Raw genomic sequence first — 17181 nt, 5'->3', positions numbered from 1 at the left:
CCGCCGGGCGGGCGCGTACGGCGGCGGTGCTCCCTCCGAGCCCAGCCCAGCCCAGCCCTGGGGGAGGCTGGTCGGAGCGCAGCGCCGGTGGAGTGGGCAGACGGCAGAGCCGGTGAGTGGCGGCGGCGGCGGGGCTGCGGGCGGCGGCGGCCGCCGGGCCGAACAAAGCGGTGGGGGGTGGGGTAGGGCCGGCTGGCGCCAGGCTGTGGCTCTGCGGCTCGGCGGGGCCTCTTCCGCAGGGAGCCGGCTGAGGGGAGCGGGAGCCTCCCCACACCTGGGCCGGGAGGGGAGCCGCGGTTCGCCCGGGGCGGCCCCGGCGCGGAGTGCCGCCTTCTCGCTCCCACGGCTGCCCGCCGGGCTCCTGCCACAGCAGGTCCGGCGAGGCGGTCGGTTGTCGGGGGCGGACGTCCCCCCGTCCGTCCGCCCGCCCGCCGCAGCGCCTTGCCTCCCGAGGGGCGCGGCCGGCCGCGGTGCCGGCCCAGCGCTCGCCGCTTCCACCTCTCCGGAGGGAGAGCGCGGGGGCTCGGTTATTAGTGTTCCAGAAGCTTAAGGCAGACAGCTTGCTCATTTAAGACTGTTTTTGTGGAGAAGCTGCCTAAACAAAACAAAAGAGAAAAAAAAAAAAGGCGGGGGGAACCCCCAAAACTTTAATTTTGGACTGCTTTCTGGTGTCCCTCCGATAGACTAAGTTAACTAAGTTAACTAAGTGAAAACACAGGCTCAAAATCTGCATTTGGATCTACCAAAATAAAGCTTGCGAGGCAGCGGGTTAATCCTCGTCTAGAAAAAGGCTCTGCAGCGACCCGGTTGCTAACAAAGAGTGGGTGTGCGATAGCCGAGAGGCATCATCCCGAGATGAGGGTCACAGCGGCGATGGTACGGAGGGTTGCCTCTCTTGTTCTGATCCTGCCCGTGCTGGGAAAGCACGCGTGAGGCCCTGGCAGACACCGCGACTAACTTTTTGTAGCGTGTGGGAGGCCCTGTCCAAGGTGTTGCCGGTCTGTTCCCTGCTAGGTTGAAGGGTAGTGCTAGTAATCTAGTCTCTTACCCTCCAGCTGGTAATTCTCTTCTTTAATTATCTGCTTCTCGTCAGTTGGTACGTTTGAAAGTAACACACCTCGCCCGTAATAACCTTCTCGGGCTCCTTGATATTTGTTGCAATGGCGATGTGGTTAATAGGTGTAGGTGAAGGAGTAAGGAAGGGTCCCATCTACTCTCGGAATAAATTCAGGTCTTGCTGATTTTGCAGATTAATGCAGGCTAACTGAAAGCCTGTTTGCTTTTGGAAGAGCAGAGTGCTGGCCCAGTCAGTGTCAGTGCTTTTCAACAACTGCATCCAGACCAGAAGTAATGCGAAGGGATGTAACGGTATTGGCACGTTTCCTTCAGTGGTAGCAGTATTTCATAGTGGGATAATGCCACACAGAAAACGTAATGGTGTATTTCAAATGTTTTTAGTTTTTTTCATATACCCAGCTTCTTTATTTTCCCTCTGTTAGTAATTAGATAATTATAAGTTATCATTATACATTGTAGAATGGAAAATTCTTAATTTGCATGTCTGCCTTAGTATCACAATGTGCCGTGTATATCTTTATGTACATAAAATACCTTTTTTGCATGCTTGGCATTTTCGCTTGCAGTCATGTGAGGTGGAAACCTGCCCTTTTCTAATCTTTAAGGACATGTTTTATGATACTGGTTCCTGGTTTGGACATGTGTTTTAATACTGCTACAATCATTGCTTTGTAGCAGCTGATATATACTGAACATGTGTTGTCTTGTCTCCTGTGGTTTGCATATTTCATGATACAGTAGGTAACTAGAGACAATTCAGTTATTTACTTTCTTCCCTGTCTGAGAAGCTTTGGTGTTATTTTTATCACTATATCGTTAATTTGTCTTGTGTGGTTCACAACTCATGTAAATATTGCTTTAAAAAGAAACTTGATTATTCTTATAGCTATCTGGTATCTCTGTCTCATAGGGTTTTTTTAAAAACTCTATATTTTTTTTTTCAAATAAAATTTTGTAAAATAAGCTGCCTAAAACCTACAGAACATATTCTGCTAGATTAGAAAAATGCTGTCGTTCATCTCAGCTCTTTGGTTTTTAAGGTTCCTTACAGTTGAAAGCTTGTCTTACCTAAGCTTTCAGTGAAAAGAATATCAAGGAGCAGAAAAACAATTTTTAATTAAATTCCTAATGCATTGTCCTGATTTCCCCCCCCCCCCCCCTATACCTAACAGCATGAGATCATCCTCTACAGGGAAATGTGTGTTCTGCTTGACAGAACATGGCATCATTGCATTACCTAAACAAAGATGATGCAATTCTTAGTAGTCCGTTAGAATCAGCACTGTCCTCCAGACAGTGTTGCTGTTACCCTGACTAGTGCTTTAGAGCAGAAACCATACTGCTGATTAAAATGTGCATTTCAGTGCCTAGCAACAAAACAGATCTCTCTTTGTGGGTGTATTTCATTCTCTAAAGAAGTGCAGATGACTTGGTGCTTTAAGGTGCTCAGAAATTGATGGATATTAAAGGTGAGTTACAGATTCTATTCTGAAGATAATGCATGCTGTTGTGGTTTAGGCCCAGCCAGCAACAAAGCACCACGCGGCTGCTCACTTACTCCTTGCCAGTGGCATGGGGAGGAGAAAACGTAATGAAAGGCTCATGGGTCAAGACAAGGACAGGGAAGGATCACACACCAGTTATGGTCACAGGCCAAAGAGGCTCAACTTGGGGGAAAAAAACAAATTCAATTTAATTTGTTGCCAATCAAATCAGAGTGGGGTAATGAGAAGTAAAACCAAATCTTAACACACCTTCCTCCCACCCCTCCCTCCTTCCCAGGCTCAACTTCACTCCTGGTTTTCTCTACGTCCTCCTCTCCAGCGGCACAGGGGGACGGGGAATGGGGGTTGTGGTCAGTTTATCACACGTTGTCTCTGCTGCTCCTTCCTCCTCAGGGGCAGGACTCATCACGCTCTTCCCCTGCTCCAGCAAGGGGTCCCTCCCATGGGAGACAGTTCTCCACAAACTTCTCCAACAGGAGTCCTTCCCACAGGCTGCAGTTCTTCATGAACTACTCCAGCATGGGTCCCTTCCACGGGGTGCAGTCCTTCAGGCACAGACTGCTCCAGCACAGGCTTTCGCACAGAGTCACGGCTGTCTCTGGGCACGGCCGTCTGCTCCAGTGTGGGCTCCTCCACGGGCTGCAGGTGGGCATCTGCTCCACTGCTCGCCTCTGCAGGCTGCAAGGGAATCGCCTCCTCTGGCACACCTCCTCCCCCTCCTTCTTCACTGATCTTGATGTCTGCAGAGTTGTTTCTCTCATATATTCTCAGTTCTCTCTCCAGCTGAAGTTTGTTGGATTTTTTTCCCCCATTCTTAAATCTGTTCCCCCAGAGGCGTTACCACTGTCGCTGATGGGCTCAGTCTTGGCCAGAGGCCGATCTGACATGGAGCCAGGGAAGCTTCTAATGGCTACTCACAGGAACCACCCCTGCAGCCCTTCCCCCACTACCAAACCCCTATCACACAAACCTAATACACATGCATATTTTAAATACATCACATATGATACCCAGTTTTTCCTCACTATCTCTCTAGCTTCTGTGAAGACTCTTAGACAAGCTCCAGTTGGTGATGCAGAAAAATGCAGTAAGCTCTGACACTTCATTAAACAATTGAAACTGTAGGCTGTGAGCGAGGCTTGCAAAGGCTTTAGTAAGAAATATTTTTATGCTATGTTACTACAAAATGTGTTTTACACTGTTCAGAAACAAAGTACTGCACTTCATTGTAACTGTAGGTTTTGCTAGCTGCTTCTTCAAATTTCATTGTTTCTTTGGCATTGGATCAAGGACAGCAGCTTTGGAGTTTTAAGGTTGCAAAAGGGTCAAGGAGATAAGTTTTAATTTAAGGCCACTTAAATGTTGAAGATCTTTCTTATTGCTTGCAGCATGCTTTAACATTTGTGTTACAGAAGCATTCAGTGGACCCAGTCTGTTAGGTCTCCAGTTTGCCTACTTAAGTCTGCTGCTGTTCACCAGTGTTATTCCCACCTGCTTACTAAAACCAGTCTCTAATGGGATGCAGCAACTTGGTTGGAGCACACCTGATGTGAACCCAAGGCAGTCTAATGATCCACTTACCCTCCCTAGTGATTCCAAGGTCTCATCTGTTGGCCAGAGAGTTTTTAGCTTTCCCTATACTTTAGCTGAGTCTTTAAGTAGTTATTGGTAGGCCAGGCTGGCTCATATGGTAGACAGGAGGTGACCACAGCTCATGTAGGCGCATACTAGTTTACGCTAGCTGGTTCATGTACTTGCAGCACTGGCACTGTAGATCTTTGCAGTGCCAGACAGCTGGCATAACAACATGGGCTTTTAGCAGAAGTTGAATTCCATGCTGACATGGTTACACTGCTCTCAGTTCATCTGCTGGCTAGTATTGATAATGGAGTTAGTATGTGATAATGTGCTTTTTTATATGGTGTGGTTCTTCATTACTGTTGGCAGACAAAGAACAAACAAGGAAGAAAGTTAACCTTGTTGCTGCCTCTCCTATTAGTCCCAGCCACAGTGAAGGGTTTGGGTTGTGCTTCTGCACATAGTGCTTCTCCAGAAGAAGGAACAGCATGAGTTGCATCAGAATTGTGGGCCGGTCTGGTTGGAAGTTTTCCTGCAAAATAAAGTTTTGCTCAAAAGTGTCAGGGTGTGAGCTCAGGAAAGCTGGGAACCAAAGCCAAGGATGATTGTGGTAGGGACAGGGTTGAAAGATGCATAGAAAGTCATGGAAGCTGGGCTCTGCTGGATCAGGGGAACTTCTCGTGTTCTTGTTGTTGAAAGCCATTATTTCTGCTTCCCAGGATCAGAAGCTCTGCTTTTCAGTTACAGCTGGGTGGACACACCAGTTGCCACTCTAGGTGAGACTTGGTTGTCAGTGCTAATGCTCCCTGCCCAATGACAAGGCATAGGGTTGGATCACTGTCATGCCACAGGTCTTAGGTACTTGAATTACCCTTCGGAAGTGCATGTCTTTTTTCACATAGGGAACTCTTAAGGAATTACACTTTGAAATTAGCATGAATGAATCCAGATCATGGTGCTAGGCAGGCAGGTTCAGCATCGTAGATGTAGTTACTGCCCCATGATACTGTCTTTAAAGTGATTTTCTAAAATATAAAGCAATAATGTATTTTAAAAACTTTATTTCTAAAATATCAAGCTTATTCGATACTTTTGTAATTTGGTTTTCAGGAGATTTCCTATGCGCTGCTAACTTACATGATACAGTTCTCAAGTCTGGAATAATTTTGTGAGCAAGATTTCATAATTACATCAGTGCTCCAAGATACAAAGAAATAGTATTCAGAGTAACCTTGAAGATCTTTTGAAGTCGCTAAAAATGTAAGTAAATGTCTTTTAAGAAACAAGGAAAAAAAGAGGGTTATACATACCCCAGATTAGTGCTTCTGATGCATCAGTAATTGTTGCCACAGAAAATGCATGTTCATGGTGTACTAGCTAGACTATAGATATAAATTTAAGAGACTTAATATAATAAGAATATGATGGTGTAAGATGACAAATATAGTTTGCCACCACAGAACCTAAGCCTTAAATAAGAATCTTCATCATATCTGACGGGCAAAGCTTATTACTTGGTCTGGTTATTTATACATCCCTATTTACTGTAAATATATCTGCTAGTTTCTTTAAAATTCTTGCCTCATAGTGGCTGGTTTGCTTCTTGAGGTCTGTCGTGGTTTAACCCCAGCCAGCAACTAAGCACCACGCAGCCGCTCACTCACTCCCCCCCATCCAAGTGGGATGGGGGAGAAAATTGGGAAAAGAAGTAAAACTCGTGGGTTGAGATAAGAACGGTTTAATAGAACAGAAAAGAAGAAACTATAATGATAATGATAACACTAATAAAATGCCAACAGCAATAATAAAAGGATTGGAATGTACAAATGATGCGCAGGGCAATTGCTCACCACCCGCCGACTGACACCCAGCTAGTCCCCGAGCGGCGATTCCCTGCCCCCCCACTTCCCAGTTCCTAAAACTAGATGGGACATCCCATGGTATGGAATACCCCGTTGGCCAGTTTGGGTCAGGCGCCCTGGTTGTGTCCTGTGCCAACTTCTTGTGCCCTGGCTGAGCATGAGAAGCTGAAAAATCCTTGACTTTAGTCTAAACACTACTGAGCAACAACTGAAAACATCAGTGTGTTATCAACATTCTTCACATGCTGAACTCAAAACATAGCACTGTACCAGCTACTAGGAAGACAGTTAACTCTATCCCAGCTGAAACCAGGACAAGGTCTAAGCACTTAATTCACTTCTAAGCATTTATTACTTTGTCCTATCTGGCAATTTAACTTTATGATGCTTAATCCTTTTCTGAATCCTGAGTTAAAGGTAACCTGTGGTAATGTGTTCCATGAGTACACACGGAGTAGTTGGGAGGGAGGTTTCTTGCTTTTAAATTCATTTCTGGCTTGGTTTCAATCATCATTTCTTGTCCTGTATTCTGATCAAAAGGAAATAGCAGCCCATAGCACAGAGTCCATTTCATCAACTATTTAAAGTTGTAACATTTTGGTTTTATGTTATTTATATTGCAGTTGCCTTCACATACACCAGTTAGGATTGGGTGGTGTTTCATTTGAAACTGAATGCAGAGAAATTATTTATTTCTCAAAATACTATGACCCAACATTTAATCTTCCATGTTAGTCTTTGCACACATCTGATAACCTGTGTTGCTTGGTTTTAGATCTCAATTTCTGTCTTACTGAGATGGAAGGATCCATATATGACACAATATTCATAATACTAAAATGCTACTAATCCATGTAGGGACATTACAATATTATAAAGATTGTTTTAAATTTGTTTTTCTCTTATCCTGCTTTTTGTAGGTATTTTCAATTATTTGGTCACAAGGATCTGCAGACTGTTTTTCCCAGAGTTGTTTTAGAATACAATAATTCAGACAAATATTTAATGTTCTTCTTTCAAATGTAAGATATGAAAGAAATAGCAGAAATGCTATTTGTTGCCTACCAATACTAGTACTCCTAGGCTTAAGTTATTCTGCTTGACTATCCCCTTTTAACATTCCTGTTTTCTCTATAATTCTAAAAAATTGCACTCCGATTGTGTAAGGCTTTAAGGAAACCTAGCAAAAATTAAGCAATTTCAAGGTATTATTTAATATGAAAATTAGCTGTCATATATTTCTATTTTCTTATGTTTTCAAGCTGAAAATTGAGAGCCGTAATGGCAGACATAGGAGATGGACCACGTTCGGGCGAAGATCTGACAGATGCAAAGTCTATTCCTGGTTCCAAAGGGTAAGTGAGGTACTTCTGGTTTAAGTCTTCAAGTCTTGAGGAATCTTGTGCTGTAACAGAAGGTGAGAGCCATAGAAGAAATAATGCTAAAAGGAAAAGCTTAAATTATGGTAAATTATAATAATCATAAAAAACTATTAGCGTTGCTGTACTGACTGAAAATATATAGTCTGACAGAACAGGCCACATGTATGTACAAGGAACTAAAAAGCAAAACACTTGAGGTGCAATTAGACTTGACTTAACAGAATTGTCAAGTGGTTAGCTGTTCTTGAAAAGAGACTTCTCTGTCTCACCCTGGGCCAAATGTTCACTCCTTTCCTTGAACTGCTTCTAGAGCTCACCTGAACCTGTGGCAGACAGTTCAGCTGCTTGAGCTTGCCTGCTGTAGGGTTGTATGTGTGGAAGCACAACTGGAAGGGGAACTTAGAGGGGTGGAAGGGAGGAAATGTAGGCCTGCTCTTCCTGGTGACAGCTAGTTGTTACGCTGGTGTAGCACTATCATCAGATTACGCACTCTCTGGGAACCTAATTTGTTTCTGAGGTTATTCTTTTTAGTATTTCAATGAAAATTAGATTTAAGAGCATTACGGACTTTTTATTTGTAGAACACAATATGACAGCGGGCCCCAATCTTGTAATCACTTACCTTTGTGCTTCAATGAGAAAATCCATACCGACTTCAGCATATATGGACTGAGTAAAATTGACAGCTGTTGCAGAGTCATGAGTGGTGGTGTAGTTGGTGCGCTCATTAAGGCAGACTTAACAGGTGCATACAGAGTCTTGGTCTTTCTAGGTTTTGAATGTTTACTTGTGAAAATTCAATGGTAATATGACTTTTGGTTAGAATTCAGAATAGATTTACAATTTCAGAGCTGATCTTGCCTCCTGATAGTAAAGAAGATAGTAAAAAAACCCAACTGATTTCATGTTGATACAATAATTGCTTTCCTTAAACTAATTTTACATGTTCTCCTGCGCAGAGGCATTATCATTTTAGATGCAGTTCTTCCCTGAGTCTTTAAATTTTAAGATTTTACAAGTTGCACAGAAGATTACTACAAATGCAAATGACTCTTCACTTTTTCTTTTTTTTTTTTTTTAATTATTTGTATATGTGCACATTTTACCAAACTTGAAACAAAAGTTTTATTTTGGGAGCATAACTATACAAAGCAGTTTTGCTTATTTTAACCTCTAGGCAATTACAGTCTTCACTAGTTTTGAATCAGATCTACCAACTGATTTCACAGACATAACTTAGAATCATAGAATCGTTTGGGTTGGAAAGATCACAGAATTGTCGGATGGAAAGATCATCTAGTTTCAACCCCCCTGCCATGGGCAGGGACACCTTCCACTAGACCAGATTGCTCAAAGCCCCATCCAACCTGGCCTTGAACACTTCCAGGGATGGGGCATCCACAACCTCTCTGGGCAACCTGTTCTAGTGCCTCACCACCCTCACAGTAAAGAACTTCTTCCTCACATCTAACCTAAATCTACCCTCTTTCAGTTTAAAACCATTACTTCTCATCCTATCACTACACTCCCTCATATAGAGTCCCTCCCTATCTTTCCTGTAGGCCCCCTTTAAGTACTGAAAGACTGCTATAAGGTCTCCCCGGAGCCTTCTCTTCTTTAGGCAAAACAACCGCAACTTTCTCAGCCTGTCCTCGTAGGGGAGGTGGTCCAGCCCCCTGATCATTTTCATGGCCCTCCTCTGGACCTGCTCAAGCTGGATGCAGTACTCCAGGTGGGGTCTCATGAGAGTGGAGCAGAGGAGCAGAATCACCTCCCTTGACCTGCTGGCCATGCCTCTTTTGATGCAGCCCAGGATATGGTTGTTTTTCTGGGCTGCTAGTGCATGTTGCCAGCTCATATTCAGTTTTTCATCCACCAATATCTCCAAGTCCTTCTCCTCAGGGCTGTCTCAATACACTCATTGCCCAGCCTGTATCTGTGTTTGGGATTGCCCTGACCCATGTGCAGGACCTTGCACTTGGCCTTGTTGAACTTCATGAGGTTTGCACAGGCCCACCTCCCAAGCCTGGCAAGGTCCCTCTGGATGGCGTCCCTTCCCTCTCTAGAGTATCAACCACACCACTCAGCTTGATGTCATTGGCAAACTTGCTGAGGGAACCTTTAGGGAACAAGTAGCAAACCTTACCAGCTTCATTGGTTTTGCTAAAATAACCTTATTTTATTATTATTTTGAAACTAGAGAAGAGAGATCAGAAATTAACACCTAAAGTTTGTCTGATTTCTATACAGAAAGAACCTACCTGCTAGCAAGTCTATGGACTCTGGAATTCTGCCAGACTACAGTTACAGAATGGATTATCCAGAGATGGGGGAATGTGTAATAATAAACAATAAGAACTTCCACAGACAGACCGGTACCACTTTCAAATTTTTAAATTTTTTCCTTGATTTAGATAAATTAGTGGCATGTATTATTCTTCAAAACTAAATATGCAGACCAATTTTGCAATCTAAAATTGAGTGGTTTGAATGGGTATGATTAATTTCAGTGCATTCTTCCAAATATGCATAGAGGGAACACATGAGGTTATAGCAGTAATGTGGAGAAAAATTGATAGGCAGTACAAGTCCGTCTTACCTTTTAGTCATTATTTCTGTTTTGCAAATAAAATCCTTTTTTATGTCTTTATATAGATAGGTAGATATAAAAATAAGGACTAGCTAAATCTACAGTATAGGTACAGAGAGAGGGAGGTTGTGTGCATGTATAACAGTGTAATGTTTTTTTCTGTTAGAGTGGGTCTGGAATAATAGAATAATATTCTAGAATGATACAGGTGTAAGTGAGAAAAGAATTTGGCTCAATCAGACCATGTCATCTGTATCATATAAAAAATAATACATTTGTCTTATGTATAGGGATGTTACCCCGTTCAGGTACAGATGCGGATGCTGCAAGTGTCAGAGAAGTTTTTATGAAGTTGGGATATAAAATAAAGATCAACAATGATCTTTCATGCAGGGACATTCTTGAACTCTTGAAAAAAGGTAAGTGATAATATCTTCAGTGCGTGTATTAAATCAACCACTGTTTCTGAATACATTTCTAGCCCTCACATCTCTTCTTCCATGATTCTTTTAGATGATATTTCACACCTACCAGTGTTTTTTTGCTAAGGATGACATGTACATCATAGTTTCTATGTTTATTCATCTTTGTTGTCTCTCTATCTTTTGTGCCATGACTGTTGTCTCCATATCCTTTCTCATCTAAGAAGGCTGGAAAAAAGGCTGAAACTTAAATGCAAACTGATTTATGTTCTGACTCTGGGATCACTGAAGCTCTCTGAGTTGGAAAGAAACCTGCTTAATTGGGTAGAGGGGTTCTGTGCTTTATCCTTAGTGGTGTGGCCCTAGAGGTGTTCTGATCCAGGGGGGCTTCTGACTGAGGGACCAGAACTGCAAGTGTGTGGACTGAATTACTCTTTTAGAGAAACAACTCATATTTTGTTTGACTTGTGAAACAAAACACCCTTCTGTCAAGTGAGAGCTTTATAGTACTGTCTGTGTTAGTCCTGCTTTCTTTGGACTTGACTACATGTAGACCAGTAAATTAAATGGTGCCTGGAGGTATCTGTAGCCCTGGCACACAGTCTATTGTAGTTCACTGTTGGAAGGTTCTCTGGCATGACTGTGGCTTATACCTACTAGCGCTCTCCCAGGCTGTTGCAGGTCACAGTTCAACAGTTAACGTGTTCCAGGGGTTATTCCCAACAGCCAGTTAGCCTCCAGCAATCCTGTTTGGTTTTTTGTTTTGTTTTGTTTTCTAAATGTGTTTGCTAACGTAGATGTAGGTACTTTAGTGCCAGTTAATGTTAATGGCAGAGAATGCTCTCAGGCATGGTTAATTTATTAACCATGTCTATTGACAGTAGCTGAAAGTGGAAAGGCCTCTGTCTTACCTGTGTTATAAGGCCTCCAAATAGAAAGTGTAAACTACAGACTGCAGCCTAACTAAAGATTCCCAAAAAACAGCCTTTCCTGACTCTTCTAGGTGTAGCGCTTGTCCATGGATTGTAGAAATGCCTGAGTGTGCGTTGCTTGAGAAAAATCTAAATAGTTCAGTTTTTCTAGAATAGAAATTCAGTGTTTTGGCAAGCTCTAAACAGAAAGCTTCAGCTTTTGGGACTGTTACACTTTTAATCTACAAACTCTTGCATCTTCTTGAGTTTCCCAGTCAGAATTCCTTTTGGAGCCTTTCTTTTAAACCATGTTTTTATCTTTTCATATATTTAAAAGAATCATCTTGGTCCTCAAGTACAATCCCCACAATGTCAGACAACAAAAGACATCAGAGAATATCTGTTTTATGCTCTTTGCATACCACAAGATGGAAAAAAAATGTACAAACACTTTATATCAAGCTTAAATGTCTTTAAGTACAAAAGTCAGAGGCTTGAAAAATCTTTCTAGACCTTGCTACAGGGCAAGAGGGAGAGAGAGAGAGGGGTAATGTGAGTACCTAGGTCCCTGCAGCAGCAACAACTTTCATACTACATTCAGTTCCCATGTAATCCAAGTAGTTGAAGCATCTCTGATTGGAAAGAGAGGTAAGATTTCCCCATCCTTTCCCAAAACTCAGAACTTCCCATCAGTCCAATCCCAGGTCACGAGACTGTTGACCATTACTGCATGAGCGAGGTATACCAGTCAGACTTTGAGACACTGGGGGAACACCTTCTTTCTCTCCTCACAGTGTTCCTGGCCTAGTTCTGTGGCCATGTCTTAGAATGGGTAGGGTTGCCCTTTAATTTGGGGTTTTCTGTGTCCAACTTCCTGAATTGGAGTAGGCTGGCTCCTTTTGTTCAGAAGTGAAAACTGGCTGGAGGTTTCTAAACACAGGAGTTGGTTTTTAAAGACTGCTGTCACATAGGAAGCATCAAATGTGCAAAGCTTTTAGGGAGTGCAAGAAGTTACAATAATTCTCTCTTTTTCTTCCAAGTTTCTGAAGAAGATCACAGCAAGCGAAGCAGTTTTGTTTGTGTGTTGCTAAGCCATGGTGATGAAGGATTCATCTACGGTACAGATGGCCCTCTTGAACTGAAAGTACTAACAAGCCTTTTCAGAGGTGACAGGTGCAGAAGTTTAGCAGGAAAACCCAAGCTCTTTTTCATTCAGGTGATGTACAGCTGGACAATGATCATCAAATCAGCTGCATACTTAAAAGACAATTGTTTCCGAATTAATTATTAGTGCAAAAAAGTTAATTATTTCTGAAATTGATTTAAATGGAATTACTTTAGAATGAGATTCTCTTCAGGTCTAAGAGTGGCACAGTCTGCCTTATTAGGTAGGCAGTATTTGTAATAACTCAGATTGCATGACCTTAATTCTATGTATTAAGTAAAAACTTTCTGAACACTAGCCAATATTTTAGTGAGTTGCTGAATGCGCTTTTGAATTAATCTCTATCTTAATCAAACTGTGTAGTTGATTTAAATAAATGCTAGTTACTTTTCTTCTGAGTCTGTCTAATGGAAATGTGACATAGAAATTCTTGTTATTTTTTTCATTTTTTTTAATCAGGACATTACTGTGTTTAAAACAGGAAAAAAAATCAGTATTCTGATCATGATTGCTGCCTTTATGTTGTTATTTTTTTATTTCATTTTCCATTCTTCTCTCCATCAAATAGGCTTGTAGAGGGACAGAATTAGATTCTGGTATTGAGGCAGACAGTGGAACAGAAGAAACAATGTGTCAAAAAATACCTGTAGAAGCAGACTTCCTGTATGCATATTCTACAGCTCCAGGTAAGAGACTTGCAAAGAAATTTTTGTTCCTGAAATTGTATCTATATATCAGCTTGTATTGATATTGTATCCAGTCAGTGGGTGACTATTTCATTTGTTCTCTTTCATGGAAATATGAACTTTCTTCCCCCAGTTGTTTTTTCTCCCCTGATTGGATTTCTTTTTGAGGTAGTTGCTATTCTCAGTTCCTACAAAAAAATTGCAAAATCCAAACCCTGAATGTACATCTTTCTCACTAGCAAACCCTCAAATATTCATTTGCTATAAATTCAGTTAATCTGAGTTGTGCAAATAAGTTACAGCAGGAAGTAAAAGTTATTGTTAGTTCTGAGAGAACAAACCAATCAGATATCTGTAGATACATATGCAGAAGTGGGTGATTAACACCAGCATATTATTTGCCTATCGATTCTGTTTTCATTGCATCCTTAAGCAAAATCAGTAGTGGCAGAGCCCTTAGTATGCCCTCTATGTTACCAGTTATCAGCAGGTTCCAGTCTTTAATTCATGCACGTAGTCCTGCAGTGACACTGACATCCATTTTGCGTCTTGGCTCTATCTGTAGTCACGTCTCCTTTGTACATGTATACTGTATAAAGAAGTAGTAAGTGATTAAGGCTAAGACTGTTGCAGGAGAAGATCGTTTTCCTGCCTTTTGATTTTTCTACCTACTTAAAGTATTGTTAGATTAGAAAACACGAGAGGATTAGAAAAAATTTTTGAGCTGGAATTTGGGGAGATTATAAAATCTAAGTTTTGTTGGTTAGTGGTTTTGAGATTTTGTTTTAAAACATTGATTGCTATTAGAAACAATGTATTGTTCCCCAATTACTATCCTGTCCTGTATCAGATGCTGCTATATCTGATCAATTTGACATCTCTCTTTTCCCCAGGCTATTACTCCTGGAGGAATTCCGCTGAAGGCTCCTGGTTTATTCAGTCACTGTGTAAAATGCTGAAGGAACATGCAAGGAAACTTGAACTCATGCAGATTTTAACTCGTGTAAATCGCAGAGTGGCAGAGTACGAGTCCTGCTCAACACGGGAAGATTTTAATGCAAAGAAACAGATTCCGTGCATTGTCTCTATGCTCACCAAAGAATTTTACTTCCCTTGCTAAAAGAATTTCACCTTGTAATTTTTTAGTTCATGTTTTTATCTGTAATTTATATGCAATGTTAGTATGGAATACCACTTCTAAATCTGAACTACTGTTCACTACTGTGTATGGCATAATGAACTGTCTCAAAGTTAGATATGTCCATTATTAGGTGTAAAACATAGTATGGCTATGTTAGAAATGCAGACTTGAGTAGCTGAAGCATAGGCAAATTTGAAAGTAGTGCTCTGAGTATCTCGGAAAAATTGGGAAGAGGAGACTGAAGAAATCTCAGATCATTTACCAGATCTATTTGGTGCTACATTTCACTTTGCTGAAGGGGCAGAGAAGAGAAGCAGTTCTTATAAGTAGTTTGGTTTCATATCTTTGCCAATAGAAAGAAGATTCAGAATGTGATATGTTTACTAATGATGGTAATATGATAGTAGTGTTGTTCTACATTTCTTCTTAACTCAAGTTCTTAAAGTTTAGGTTATAAACTAACCTAAACTCTTTTTATAATTTAGGGCATAAACTGTGGAAGACAGCCAATTCATTTTTTTACATACAATTAGGAACGATATTTAGAATACAGTCAATTTTTTCCTGATGATTTTATAACTTTTTGTATGGAATATTAGGTAAAGCAATTATATCAACACGGTAGCTGTTTCAAAATAAATTTTGTATTCTGACCTTGAAGCTGAGTGACTAAGGGACCAGTCTTCCAAAACTTTTTCTGCAGCTCCCTAAGGGGAGATCTGTTGGCGCATATTTTGGGCTATAAGAATCGGTGCAAAGGGAAGTCTACGTTCTGAATAGTCTGCTTTCCTCTTTCTGGCCGTAAATAAGAGTGGGTTCGCTTTGTGCTATGTGTGTACCACATTTAACCTGTGTGGAAACCTGGATTTGTGATACTGGAGAAATTTCACTTCTTAACTCTAATACTAGAGTTAATTACAAGACTTTAGCTAAAATATGTAAAAAAATAGTAAATCTATATCTCTTGACTGTGAATTTTGTGGAAAAGGTTTTTGCAAAATTGTAAAACACTTTTGTTGATGTTTCAGCTTGTGAAAGTCTTTTTAAGATCAGAGGAAGACAGAATGGTAAATGACTATAGGGTGCTTGCAAAACAAGACTTAAATCTCTTTAAATTGTGTAGCATAAACAATGTTATCAAATTGATGTTCACTTCCAGAGGCATTTGTGGTTGGATTTTTTTTAAACTTAAATACTGTTTCCTAAACTGTATCATGCTTTTCTATGTGTATTATTTGTTTAGAATCTGATAGCTTTTGCAAATTAACTTTAACTTTAATTATGTCCCCTTTTCTGAAAATACTTTCCCTTTTCTTCGCCCCCTGCCTTACCACCCAAAGTTGAAAAGAAGCTGCTTTAAAGCATTATATGCTGTATAGCCAGGTAGTAAGAGTAGTGATTGAGACATGGGAAATGCAGGTTCAAAAGTTATGCGGAGGAGGCAGTTTTAAACATTGTAGGTGAGTTCTCTGATGACTGCCTGCTGAATAGGAGGAATCTTGTCTCTCTTGTAGAAACGTTTTGTGAGAGAGTGTTAGTCTGTTTTAACTGATTGAAGCTTCAGTTCCAGGAGATCTATTACCCATGCTTCTGTTGAGAAACTAAATAGGCCCCTGTTAAACATACCTAAAAATAACATTTACAAAAACCTATATATATGTAGGTTTCTTCACGTAGGTTGTGAATTACAACAAGCAGCTGCACAGTTAAGTGTTGTAAAGGACTTATGTTAATCTACTTCAAAGTAATTGGCAATAGGAATGTTCCTTGAATTCTTAGTTATTTTGCTGTGAAAAAGTCCTGTCACAGAGTTTGCTCTTCCCTTAGATTTAATAGGTTCTGGTCTTGATCCTTCTTGGTTCTTTAAAGGAAAAAATGATTCTACAACTTTTCCAATAGTCTTTAAAATAGAGCAAAACAAAATCAAAGCTAAGCTACAATGAGTAACCAGTAATTTAGGAAGACGTAGAGGTAGGGCTTAGGGAAAGAGGTAGTATTCCCATCAGTCCTTTCCTCTCAGGACAAGAGCTGCATTTTATTCCAAGTCAGTAAATTCCTTCACAGTGCCAGGAAGGCTTCTGGGTATTTCTAGGTGAGGACTGGTGTTCCAGTCGGTGGGACTTGTGAGTGGAGACAGAGCCTGTTGGAGAAGGGAGAGGGGGAGGCAAGTTAATCATTGCTGTAGGTTTTGGCTAGATAAATCACAGAAGACTGGAAGATTAAGAGGAGTGGAAGCAAAGTGAAAGGAGGGATTGCACAATGTGATACCTGATCACAAATTATGTTTACAGAGAAGACATTGCTTTATTTTGTGCAGGGTGTGAGGTGGAAGATTTCCACAAATCAAGCACACCTACTGAGGTTTTTGGTCCATACTTATACACTACAGTTAAAACACCACACCTATCTTATACATATGTTCTGCCTAACTATTGCATATTCATTATGCTGAGCAAGCATGATGTGTTGTTCTCTTGAGCAGTCATCCCAGAGTCTTCTATGCATGCACAGGGGTCTCTGGTGGTCTTCGGTTGTTGTTTGGGGAAGAATACCCCTACTCCTTTTGTCCTTTTATGGTCATGTGTCATCTAAGGACTGTTTCTCTTGCCAACCCCTTGTTTCTCAATGCCAAAGGAGGATGTATGTCCTTAATTAGCAAGTCTGTAACTCTGAAATGTCCATTATCTGGTGCCTTGACTATTATCCAAACACCCCTTAAGCATCCTCTATTGTAAGCAGAATCTTAAACTAGATAAGCTTTACCTTGAGTACACATAATCTAAACAGTCCTTGAATAGCAAGCATACCACACTTGTCATGTTTTAGTGTTGGGTTTTTTTTTATTTAAGCTATTACTGCCGC

General features: G+C 41.0%; 1 protein-coding gene across 2 annotated transcripts; it reads left to right on the top strand.

Annotated features, from left to right (window-relative positions):
* Positions 1 to 7: 7 nt before the first annotated feature.
* On the top strand, positions 8 to 15531 carry CASP3 (caspase 3). 2 transcript variants are annotated; one of them, XM_049797156.1, is made up of 8 exons: positions 8 to 112; positions 5271 to 5420; positions 7285 to 7377; positions 9655 to 9779; positions 10285 to 10413; positions 12368 to 12543; positions 13061 to 13178; positions 14072 to 15531. In XM_049797156.1, the coding sequence occupies exons 3-8, from the start codon at positions 7304 to 7306 to the stop codon at positions 14296 to 14298; spliced, it is 849 nt and encodes a 282-aa protein (XP_049653113.1). In that variant the 5' UTR covers positions 8 to 112; positions 5271 to 5420; positions 7285 to 7303; the 3' UTR covers positions 14299 to 15531. The 2 variants fall into 2 exon arrangements, with proteins under 2 accessions (XP_049653113.1, XP_049653118.1); XM_049797161.1 differs by lacking the exon at positions 8 to 112 and adding an exon at positions 3444 to 4936.
* The last annotated feature ends 1650 nt before the right edge of the window (positions 15532 to 17181 follow it).

The sequence above is a fragment of the Accipiter gentilis genome, chromosome 3, assembly GCF_929443795.1.
Source record: "Accipiter gentilis chromosome 3, bAccGen1.1, whole genome shotgun sequence".
Lineage (NCBI taxonomy): Eukaryota > Metazoa > Chordata > Aves > Accipitriformes > Accipitridae > Astur > Astur gentilis.
This window is presented reverse-complemented; position numbering and strand designations above follow the sequence as displayed.